The 13,083-nt window shown below is 39.2% G+C and overlaps 1 protein-coding gene across 1 annotated transcript in view; it reads right to left on the bottom strand.

Annotated features, from left to right (window-relative positions):
- The window catches only part of PAK5 (p21 (RAC1) activated kinase 5), a 97,545-nt gene extending 93,292 nt beyond the window's left edge, over nt 1-4,253 (bottom strand). The window contains exon 1 of the mRNA XM_022556452.2: nt 3,673-4,253. Within this exon, the coding sequence (XP_022412160.2) occupies nt 3,673-3,942 (270 nt within the window). The 5' untranslated portion in view covers nt 3,943-4,253. The remainder of the gene's footprint in view (nt 1-3,672) is intronic.
- Nucleotides 4,254-13,083: the final 8,830 nt, after the last annotated feature.

Raw genomic sequence — 13,083 nt, 5'->3', positions numbered from 1 at the left:
AGCTCAAGCTTCAGTCCACCTAAAACAGTGGTTCTTAAAGTTGTCTCCACCCATTAGTAGCGTCAGCACCATCTGAGAGCATGTTAGAGGTGTAAACCATGGGGCACACCTAGAACTACTGAAGCAGAATCTCTAGGGTGGGGCCCAGGAATCTTGGTTTTAATAAGCTCCTCAGGAGATTCTGCTGAAAGCCCAAGCCCAAGTTTGAGAACCACTGGGCAAGAACAAACATGACCATTCATCCTGTCCTTTACGTAAATGTATCTAATTCAGCAGGAATTTTGGTATTATTGCTTATGACATTCTTGTGGACAAAATGATGTTACATATAGAAAGGAGTTTCTCAAAGATATTTGCCAAACGTTTTATGTTTTAAAAAGCACTCCCCACCCCACCCTCACCTTGCCTACACACCTTTGGCTTGGGTACCTGAAGTTTAACTTTTGACACAAATCGGAGCTAACCTGTGGCTCCTGGTTTCTGAGATTATGGAAATGTTGGCCAGTGTAAACGTGTATTGATACATTATGTGGGTAAATTCTTTTGTAATTAGCTAAATCAAGGTTTTCAAAGCATGGTCCCCAGACCAGCAGCAACAGCATCACCTGGAAACTTATTAGAAGTGCAAATTCTTAGGCTCCATCCCAGCCCTGTTCAATCAGAGACTCTGGAAATGGGCCCAGCAATCTGTGTTTATCAAGCCTTCCAGGTGATTCTATTGGACTATAGTTTGAGAGACACTGACCTAAATGAATCTACATAGAAGAGTATGTCCTGGTGATTGTGACATGTACTTTAAAGAAGGTTTGAACAGGAACAGCTCTTTAACCAATCAGAGAAGAGAGTATTGGTTGCAATGGTGAATTTCCATTCAGAACCAGCTGGCCTGAAGCTTACTGACCAACCCTAAAGGACCAGCACTTTGCCACCACCTAAGGCACTGTACACCTCTTCCAGTACTGCTTTTATGTCATGATCTGTTTTCTCCTTTTCCTTTGTCTGCTTCAAAGGACAAATTGACCAAATTAGAATTGTCAATTCTACTTAACTTAAAAAACTTTGCCAAAATGGCTTTAAATCTGCACCACTCTACGTATTCATTCCTTTCTATCAATTCATTCATGGCTTCGTATTTCAAAGACTGTTCCAACTTCTGCAATATATACTGCATGGTTTATAATTTGTCCTTCTCGAGTCACTTGCAAGATTTCTACAGAGAAGTCATTTCCAACGAGTGAGATCATCCAAACCTCATGGCATACTTTGGCCTCTGCAACCTTTTATTTTCCTTATTCCAAGAGGCTGGTAGAGTCAGTAGGATTCTCTTGGACCCCGATTCAATATGTGCTGACAGCACCAACTGCATTCATGGGATTTGGAGAAAGAGAGGCTCTATCTAAAGGAGTTTGGTGAGAGTATGAAATATGGATTTCTTGGGGGTCCTTCAGTTAGAAAGTATTTAATTAGCTCCACTCTTTCTGGGGAAAATTCAACCTAGCTGACTCTTGTTTTGTCACTCCTTGTCTGTTTTTATTTTTTTCTTGCAGGTAAAACTGTGCCTGAAATTTTCAGAAATCCAGGACTGGATGCATACTCGAGATGTATTTTCCAGACATCTTTCTGTTAGCATTTAAGTGTCTAAAACAAACATTCACGTTTCATGCAGACTGGATACTCACACATTTGGCATCAGGGCTAGGAAGCTTATGACGTGAGTAAGAGAATCACTGGGCTCAGGAGCTAAGCAGTTAGGAAATCTTGCTCCAATCAGTGAGGCTCATAAATTAAGTCTGAGAGGATAATGAGCCAGCCCATCCAGGAGATGGAAGAAATGAGCTAGAAGGTTCTCTTAAGTCCTACATCCACTGACCATGGTGGATTATCACTGAGATGGGAGATTCCTACTTCACTGCCAGCCAGGACCTTCTAGGACCTGGACAAGTGAAAAACCATGGTGAAATAAATGGTACTCTATCCTGACCCTGTAATAACCACACTCCCTGATATGAAAGCACATCATGGGCCTTTAACTACTTTCTTCCAGAATGTTCCTCATCAAATGATTATACTCAAGGGTAAAAAAATAGCCCTTGTTTCATTTGGGCAGTTTTCCTTTGTCATGTTGATCAATAGCAGATAACTTTTCTGGGCACACTGTGTCTTCTGTTTTCTGGGTTTTATAAAAACTTGGAATATGAGAAAAATAATGAAACTAAAAAGCAAATTCTTTCCAATCTCAACTTCTTTTTAGCTAAGGCCCAGCCTATTATTTAGTCATTAGTGAGGCATTAGTCTTTATTTCGGAAGAAAATCATGTTCAGTAGTAAGATACTGCCTAATATTAACCAGTTGAGTTGGTTAATTGGTCAGTTTCTATTAAATATCAATCAATACCTGCTTAGAATAAGAGGTTCCTTTTTGTCCCTAAAGTTTTATCTTCTCAAATATCTATTTCCTTGGTATTTTACATTTTAGCTGGCTTGAAAACTTTCAAAATCTTATCAGAACATCAGATTCACAAGATGCAGGATTAGAACACTCTGTATAGATCTTTGGGCAGAAGAGACCCACATGTTCAATACTAGAATAGAATGGCCAAGACCATGCATAAATGATGGAATCACAATTCCAACTTACTCAACTCAGGTGGTCTCTTATAAGAATTTCTTGTAATTTACCAGATAGGTTCCTTCTTTACTCCCTTTAAAAATGCATCCACTGTTGTTTTATGTATCATTTAAACTCAGTGTATTCAATATGCCTGTTAATACAGAATAAGGTGTTTATGTAGCTCAGATGCCTACTAATATAAATCTAATCTATTGGATAACATGATGATAAGCTTCAATGATGTTTAACTCCCATAGGGAGCTTTTGGGAAATGACCCAGGGAATTCTTATCATTCTGAGGTGCAGAAGGAAACTGCAAAGGCTGGACTTTCTTTGTAGTCTCTTGACATATCTGAAATGTATTGGGTCTGAGTTCGACTTTAATGCAATTATTTTGATGAACATTCCTTTTAAAAATCTACTAGCTATTTTTTAAGGTAAATTATAGCCTATTCTAGGACTCAAATGCTTCATCTTTTATTTGAAATAGCTCTTAGACTATGAAGACTATATACATATAATTTATACATATATACTTATAAATATATATTTGATTTTATATATAAAGCATATACGCATATGCATGTATGTGTGTACACATATATAAATCATTTATTATTGTTAAAAACTGTTATTACTATTTATATAAAAGTTTAGACATTCTGAGGGCAAATGTAAAACAACACAAAGCTGCCTAACACAATGTCTACTCAGAGATTATTGCCAATATTTACCAGAGTGGGTGGATAATATTCTTTAGTATAAAGAACAAACACCATTAAAAGTAGAAATGAAAATTTCCTATTTTGTGACTGTATTGTATGAGTCTGATGAAAAAAACCTCACATCTGAAAGCTGAGGTTCCTTTTTATGTGTTGCAATTTACATGAAAATTAAGTGGTGAACATTATACTCATTGAAGATGATTGTGGATAATCTGTGGATATTTAAAAACAAATACATGATTTACACATTTGATAGCTCGCCCGTAAAGATGGCTCACTGCATCAAATGAGAGAGCATGCTTCTCAAGGCAACTTAAAGACAGAATCCTCGCCATACCTTCATGGGAGCCAGCTGGATGGGAGTGATGCACGAAGGGTCTACCATGGGCTTCGGCCTGTTGGCCGTGTCTGCTAACAGGCTGTGCCACTGCTGGGGAAGGCCGGTAAATTTCTGTTCTTGTGGATCAAACCCAGTATGAACCCTGTGTTCAAAGTTGGATGGGCCAGATATTTCAATCTTTTTCTTTTTCTTTCCAAACATGGTGGAAAACCTGAGAAATGCAAACAGAAACAGGGAGCTATTTATATGTCGCCAGCAGAAGACCATAGGAAAATTAGTAATTCATTCAGAGTTCTATCTTTTCAATTCTTCCTCTATATATCAGTAGCAAAAGATAGAATTTGTATTTTTAGGGTGTGTAGATTAGATAACTTCATTCAAAAGTTTGTGTTCTCTCCTTGCACTTGCCATATATAGTTTCCTGACCCACAGAGTTTGGATTTGGCCATGTGATTCTCTTTGACTAATGGACTGTGCATGGAGGAGAACATCCTTCACTTCAGGGTGGAGGTTTATGAAGGTATTGTATGTTTCCACTTCCCTCTTATGCTCCTGCTACTTGGCATGAAGATCTCTCTAGTGGGCAATACACCCTCAGCCAAGATTCTGGAAGGAGAGATGCATGAAGCAGACACAAGTCTGACCTCCAGTTTGGAGCCAAGCGCAACTGAGCCACAGCTGAGTTACAAGTATGATATAAATGTTTGTCATGAAGCCACTAAGATTTTGTACTTGTTTGTTACATGATATTACCAAAGCAAAAGCTGACTAGCACACAGGGAGAAGCATCTCAAAGTGTGGTGTGCACTTAAAATCTAAAACATTTGTGTGGAAAAATATGCGTAAACATGAAAAATGGAGTTAATAATTCTATTTGCCACATAAAATTATTATCGGGATTAAACAAGTAAACATTTGTAAAACACTTTGAAAAGTACCTGGCACAAAGTCAGTGCTGCAAGTATTGAAAATACCTCTGGATGGATACACCAGAAACTTGACTGGCTTTGCCTGCAGAGAAGGGAGCCAGGGGGACAAGGCAGGGAGGAAGAGCCACTTTTCACAGAATATTTAGAATTTTGTACAATGTATTTTACTTATTTGAAACAATGTAGTTTACCTAGTTAAAACACCCTGTGACAGGGATACCTCTAGAAAATAATGTAAAATGGTTACTTTATGCTTTACATTTATTGAAAACATGTAAGGTAACCTGGGTTTGAATCCCACCTCTTCACCATGATCTTGGGTAACTGATTTTCTCGTTCTGAATTTTCTGTGAACATGACAAGCATGATCATTTGGGGAATCCTGACACCCCTGCTGCAGTTTTTATAAAAGATGGTGCCTTGGCTTCAAGGTTGCTTTGTTGGGAAAGCCTTATCTCAGCCCTCAGACTTGAGTAGGTGGGTTATATATATACTTGTAAAGCTCTGTACATATTTTTCACTGCAGTTATTATCCACTTGCTATCAATTAATTGGGTGTAACGGTATGCCCAGTGTCTGTCTTCCCTTCTAGAATATAAGATCCATGAGAGTAGGGATGCTGCCTCCTTGTTTATTACAGTTTGCCAATGCCTGGCATATGGTAGGACTCAAGAAATATTTGCTGACAGACTAAAATCACCCAGAACAAAACATTCAGGGAAGAGTACCTGGGGTCAGAACTCCATAGATGTTAATAGCTTCCTTTCCTCTTTCCCTCCTTCCTCTCTCCCTCCCTCCCCTTCATCCTCAGTTAAAACTTCTGTTTTCTCTTTTAACCATTTATCCCTGCTTGGCCAGCAGGGGCTTCCTCCTTTCCTTCTAGTTTTCTAAAGCTCCTAGTCCATCCTCTACTGATGCAAGTCTGGGCTGCTATAACAAAACACCAGAGACCAAGAGGTTTATAAACAACATAAATTTATTTCTCACACTTCTGGAGGCTGGAAGTCCAAGATCAAGGTGCCGGCATATTCTCTGCCTGCTGAGAACCTGCTTTCTGGGTGGCTGCCTTTTTGCTGTAACTTTACAGGTTGGAAGGGACAAGGGAGCCCTTTCTGGTCTCTTCTTATAAGGGCACTAATCCCATTCACGGGATGGGATGAACTGATCATCTCCCAAAGGCCCCACTTTCTATTGCCATCACCTTGGGGATTAGTATTTCAACATATGAATTTTGGAGGGACACATTCAGACCACAGCACTGCAGATATATTCTCCTCACAGGGATCAGACTCTTCACAGCATTAACTTCCCAGAATTTATTAAAACCCATTTTCCCATCCATCCTGGTTGTTATTTCACACTAATTTAGAAAACTCACATAGGGTGATAATGAAAAACTAATGAAGGATGATAAGGGTTCAAAAATACCTTGATGTGTGTTATCTCTCTTGGAAAAACTCTATGCCAATAAAATGGACAACCTGGAAGAAATGGACAAATTCTTAGAAATGCACAACCTGCTAAGACGGAACCAGGAAGAAATAGAAAATATGAACAAACCAATCACAAGCACTGAAATTGAAACTGTGATTAAAAATCTTCCAACAAACAAAAACCCAGGACCAGATGGCTTCACAGGTGAATTCTATCAAACATTTAGAGAAGAGCTAACACCTATCCTTCTCAAACTCTTCCAAAATATAGCAGAGGGAGGAACATTCCCAAACTCATTCTACGAGGCCACCATCACCCTGATACCAAAACCAGACAAAGATGTCACAAAGAAAGAAAACTACAGGCCAATATCACTGGTGAACATAGATGCAAAAATCCTCAACAAAATACTAGCAAACAGAATCCAACAGCATATTAAAAGGATAATACACCATGATCAAGTGGTGTTTATTCCAGGAGTGCAAGGATTCTTCAATATATGCAAATCAATCAAAGTGATACACCATATTAACAAATTGAAGGAGAAAAACCATATGATCTTCTCAATAGATGCAGAGAAAGCTTTTGACAAAATTCAACACCCATTTATAATAAAATCCCTGCAGAAAGTAGGCATAGAGGGAACTTTCCTCAACATAATAAAGGCCATATATGACAAACCCACAGCCAACATCATCCTCAATGGTGAAAAACTGAAAGCATTTCCAGTAAGATCAGGAACAAGACAAGGTTGCCCACTCTCACCACTATTATTCAACATAGTTTTGGAAGTTTTAGCCACAGCAATCAGAGAAGAAAAAGAAATAAAAGGAATACAAATGAGAAAAGAAGAAGTAAAGCTGTCACTGTTTGCAGATGACATGATACTATACATAGAGAATCCTAAAGATGCTACCAGAAAACTACTAGAGCTAATCAATGAATTTGGTAAAGTAGCAGGATAAAAAATTAATGCACAGAAATCTCTGGCATTCCTATACACTAATGATGAAAAATCTGAAAGTGAAATTAAGAAAACACTCTCATTTACCATTGCAACAAAAAGAATCAAATACCTAGGAATAAACCTACTTAAGGAGACAAAAGACCTGTATGCATAAAATTATAAGACACTGATGAAAGAAATTAAAGATGATACAAATAAATGGAGAGATATACCATGTTCTTGGATTGGAAGAATCAACACTGTGAAAATGACTGTACTATCCAAAGCAATCTACAGATTCAATGCAATCCCTATCAAACTACCAATGGCATTTTTCACAGAACTAGAACAAAACTTTTCACAATTCATATGGAAACACAAAAGACCCAGAATAGCCAAAGCAGTCTTGAGAACAAAAAATGGAGCTGTAGGAATCAGGCTCCCTGATTTCAGACTATACTACAAAGCTACAGTAATCAAGACAGTATGGTACTGGCACAAAAACAGAAATATAGATCAATGGAACAGGATAGAAAGCCCAGAGATAAACCCATACACATATGGTCACCTTATCTTTGATAAAGGAGGCAAGAATATACAGTGGAGAAAAGACAGCCTCTTCAATAAGTGGCGCTGGGAAAACTGGAAAGGTACATGTAAAAGTATGAGATTAGAACACTCCCTAACACCATACACAAAAATAAGCTCAAAATGGATTAAAGACCTAAATGTAAGGCCAGAAACTATCAAACTCTTAGAGGAAAACATAGGCACAACACTCTATGACGTAAATCACAGCAAGATCCTTTTTGACCCACCTCCTAAAGAAATGGAAATAAAAACAAAACTAAACAAATGGGACCTAACGAAACTTCAAAGCTTTTGCACAGCAAAGGAAACCATAAACAAGACCAAAAGACAATGCTCAGAATGGGAGAAAATATTTGCAAATGAAGCAACTGACAAAGGATTAATCTCCAAAATTTACAAGCAGCTCATGCAGCTCAATAACAAAAAAACAAACAATCCAATCCAAAAATGGGCAGAATACCTAAATAGACATTTCTCCAAAGAAGATATATAGATTGCCAACAAACACATGAAACGATGCTCAACATCACTAATCATTAGAGAAATGCAAATCAAAACTACAATGAGGGGCTTCCCTGGTGGCGCAGTGGTTGAGAGTACGCCTGCCGATGCAGGGGACACAGGTTTGTGCCCCAGTCCGGGAAGATCCCACATGCCGTGAAGTGGCTGGGCCTGTGAGCCATCGCCACTGAGCCTGCACGTCCGGAGCCTGTGCTCCGCAACGGGAGATGCCACAACAGTGAGAGGCCCACGTACCGCAAAAAACAAAAAACAAAAAACACTACAATGAGCTATCATCTCACACCAGTCAGAATGGCCATCATCAAAAAATCTGGAAACAATAAATGCTGGAGAGGGTGTGGAGAAAAGGGAACACTCTTGCACTGCTGGGAATGTAAATTGATACAGCCACTATGGAGAACAGTATGGAGGTTCCTTAAAAAACTACAAATAGAACTACCATATGACCCAGCAATCCCAGTACTGGGCATATACCCTGAGAAAACCATAATTCAAAAAGACTCATGTACCAAAATATTCATTGCAACTCTATTTACAATAGCCAGGAGATGGAAGCAACCTAAGTGTCCATCATCGGATGAATGGATAAAGAAGATGTGGCACATATATACAATGGAATATTACTCAGCCATAAAAAGAAACAAAATTGAGTTATTTGTAGCGAGGTGGATGGACCTAGAGTCTGTCATACAGAGTGAAGTAAGTCAGAAAGAGAAAGACAAATACCGTATGCTAACACATATATATGGAATTTAAGAAAAAAAAATGGTCATGAAGAACCTAGGGGTAAGACAGGAATAAAGACACAGACCTACTAGAGTATGGACTTAAGGATATGGGGAGGGGGAAGGGTAAGCTGTGATAAAGTGAGAGAGTGGCATGGACATATATACACTACCAAACGTAAAATAGATAGCTAGTGGGAAGCAGCCGCATAGCACAGGGAGATCAGCTCGGTGCTTTGTGACCACCTAGAGGAGTGGGATAGGGAGGGTGGGAGGGAGGGAGACGCAACAGGGAAGATATATGGGAACATGTGTATATGTATAACTGATTCACTTTGTTATAAAGCAGAAACTAACGCACCATTGTAAAGCAATTATACTCCAATAAAGATGTCAAAAATAAATAAATAAATAAATAAATAAATAAAATGTCAATTGATTTTAAACATTTGAGAACATCTCAGCCAGAGTATAAAGAAGTAAAGGAGCCCAGCCGTAGTAGACTGCCACAGGAATGGCCCCTGGTGTTTCATGACTCTCAGTGTCCAGCCCTTGGGTGGGTGTCTCCCACACTGACTCTGGACCAGGATATGTAATCTTCCAAGGGACAGTAAAAACCCTGACACAAGCACGAAATGTGCTTGTCCACTGGGGCTTGCCTCCATGCTGCTCTTGGAACCGGCAGCCAGCATGAGAACAAGGCCAGGCCATCTTGTTAGGAAATGACAGACCATGCAGCCCAGTCACTCATCAGCCTAGGCAACAACCAGCCCTGGAAGTGGAACTGCCTAGCTGACCAGCAGCTGTCCACTAGCGAGCCCAGTCAAAGCCAGCAGAAAAAAAACTCAGCTGAGCTGGACCCAAAGTGCCAACCTATAGAATCAGGACACAAATAAAATGGCTTTAAGCCATTACCTTTTGGAGTAGATTGTTGCACAGAAAAAGCTAACTATGATCATCCCATACCTTGCATCTTCAGATGCCCATCATTTTTCTATATTTAGCTGCTTCAAAGTCTCAAGTAACATGCTCAATCTGGTTAACTATATTAAATGTTATACAATTGTGTCCACTCAGAGGAGGAGGAGTCTTCATTGTGATCTTGTCATCTGGTTTGTCAAGGGCCTAGAAGGATTTCAGTGGACAGGCAATTATGCCAAATAAGTAAGTGACTCTATACACCATATCTCAGTATTATTTTGTGAAAATAAAAAATATTTGAGGGACTTCCCTGGTGGTCCAGTGGTTAAGACTCTGTGCTTCCATTGCAGGGGGTGTGGGTTCAGTCCCTGGTCAGGGAACTAAGATTCCACATGTAGTGCAGAGCGGCCAAAAAAAATTTGTTTTGAAAATATAATCTGGTCATGCATTGGCTGAGTCCACTTGACATTTTAATAAACTTTATGATCAATTTTTTAAAACAAGGGAGCAATTGTTTTTAAAAAAATCATTTGAGAAGAGTTCTTTTGCATGTATTCATACCTGAACAAGCACTGAGAATGTTGGATCAAATATTTTTAGAACCAGAATAGAAATGTCTTCCTATTCCCTTCCTGACTGTGCATTTCTCAGTGGTTGCTATGCCATTCAAGTGAGAATATAAAAAAAGAAAATATCAATGAACTAATACCATTCTTGTTTTAAAATAAGACAGTTGTGGAGAGGAAACCCACAGCTGAATTAACTTGCCTACATTTCATTGTGTGATACTATACAACTGTAATTTAAATGGTAATATATATACAGTTCTAGCTGTCTAATAAGTTTGAGTTAAAGAGGAAGCAACTTAAAAAGAAAATGAAGAAGTTCTAAACCCTAAAGTCATGTTCCTGTGAAGCTCACACTTGACAGAAAACAGAGAGGGAATCTCCATGATGTATAGTGATATTCCATGAGTAATGGCCATTCCTCTGACAGCAATGAGGAATCTCACACTCAGGTGAAAGACACATGGTAGTGAACCCTCCTCAAATCCAGACCTGCCTTGGTAAATGGTTTCTTCTCTTTGATGAGCCCACGCTTAGTCTGTACCTGGCAAAGTGCTAAATGCTCAAGGTGCTTGATCTCACTTAAAACTCACAATAACCCAATGGTGGGGGTCCCCAAGACCACCCCTAGGTTTGATTTGTTAGGAGAACTCACAGGACTCGGCATAGAGTTATACTCACAGCTGTGATTTATTATAGTAAAAGGATACAAAGCAAAATCAGCAAAGGGAAAAGGCATGAGGGCCAAGTCTAGAGAGACCCAGGGGTCCTCTCCCAGCAGATTCACACAGGATGTGACTAATTCCTCTAGCACTGAATTGTGACAACATATGTGAAATGTTGTCTACCACGGAAGCTTGTGAAAGTCTCAGTGCCTGAGGATTTTATTCGGTACCTATCACATAGACACCACTGTCTGGTCTGTGCCAAAACTTCAGATTCCAGAAGGAAACATGGGTTCAGCTTAGACCATATTGTTTGAATAAACAGTTTAGTCACAGGGAGCCATTCTTACCAGGGAACAGTGGGAACCTCATAAAATCCAAGTTCCCAGATGCCAGCCAAGGGTTAAACTTGCAAATAGGTTTCTCTAAGAAACGCAGCCTCAGGCCTGCTATGTTAACTCCTTTGGCACAAGAGGTGTTATTATCATACCTCCATTTTTACAGAAGGAAAACAGGAGCTCAGAGGTAATAAACTGGCAAAGCTGGAGACTCAGAATCTCAAAGTACGTGCTTTCAATCACTGGGCAGATTGTATGATAAAGTTAAATTCTATCTACCATAACAGAAAATAAAAGGATGGAGATGCCTAGTATTGATAAAACTGCATACACATATTTGTTGTTAGAGGTAAAAAAACTGAAAAAAATAATTGCCAAAACCGAAGGAATGTCATGGTGGCCTCTGGGGAAACAGAACTTGGAGTTATCATAGGGTGAATCAGGAAACCACTGGATTTTTAAACATTTTTTTGGTAAACCATGTGTGGTATATTTATTTTCTAAAATATTTTTAAACCAACTCAAAAGAAACACTTGTTAAGGGCGAGTTTCCTGGTGGCCTAGTGGTTAGGATTTCGGGCTTTCACTGTCATGGCCTGGGTTCAATCCCTGGTTGGGGAACTGAGATCCCAGAAGCCATGCAGTGCGGCCAACAACAATAAAAGTGGATTAAAAAAAATAACAAACTTGTTAAAGTTAGCATGTATCAGAATATACTGAAATAAAACTTAAAAAATTCATCCTTTGGGTTAACATTCAGAAGAAAAGATTGATTTGCATGAATAGCAGAGTAAAAAGGGGGCTAGCAACCATCATTTTGAAATTATATCTAGAGTAGCCATTCACAAATGATTCAAGAAGCTGCTAACTCTTGGGAAACATATCAGATGACAACTTGATCTTCCCGATGGTGCCAACCAGTTTAGATTCTCATCTTGCCTGAGAACTGGCAGTTCACACAGAATGAGTGTTCAGTAAGGTGCTGAATACTGAGTAGATTTCTAATCTTGGGCCCTTTTACCCTTATTTCTATTGCTCTACATTAAAGATTTTGAATATTGGCAAAACCTACCTAATTCTTTGGTAGCCATATCCACTGAAAGTGGCATGTAGCTTAGGAAAGAAATATTTCCTTTGATTGCTGAATTGCACATTTACAACTGGATGAGCAGGTAGAGACATTTCAAGCAACCACATATAACAGATAGACATAATCTAATGCCCCCATTTCTAGCCTCTCTAAAATGTCTCTTAGCTCATAGGTCCCCAGCTTATGAAATAAGCATTGTATTAGTCAGAATTCTCCTGAGAAACAGAACCAATAGGATTTATATGTTATAGATGTATATAAGAGGGAATTTATTATAGGAATTGGTTAATGTGGTTATGTTGGCCAAGTTGCCCCATGATCTGCTGTCTGCAAGCTGGTGAACCATGAAAGCTATCAGTGTAATTCAGTCCATGTCCATGGCCTGGAGAATCAGGAGCTGGTCCCAGTCTGAGTCTGAAAACACAAGAAACAGGAGCGCCAAGGTCCAAGGGCAGGAGAAGATGGAAGCCTCAGCTCAAGCAGGAAGAGAGTAAACTCACCCTTCCTTTGTCTTTTTGCTCATTTGGGCCCTCAAGAAATTGCACGATGCTCGCCCACATTGGGGAGGGTCATCTGCCTTATTCAGTTCACCAATCTGAATGCTAATCTCTTCCAGAAACATACCCAGAAATAATATATACCAACTATCTGGACATCCCTTGGCCCAGTCAAACTGACACA

Source organism: Delphinapterus leucas, chromosome 15 (genome assembly GCF_059928025.1).
Source record: "Delphinapterus leucas isolate spDelLeu-1000000601 "Yukka" chromosome 15, BTC_Dleu_Yukka2, whole genome shotgun sequence".
NCBI lineage: Eukaryota > Metazoa > Chordata > Mammalia > Artiodactyla > Monodontidae > Delphinapterus > Delphinapterus leucas.
The sequence above is the reverse complement of the archived record's forward strand: the minus strand, read 5'-3'. Positions and strand labels throughout refer to the sequence as shown.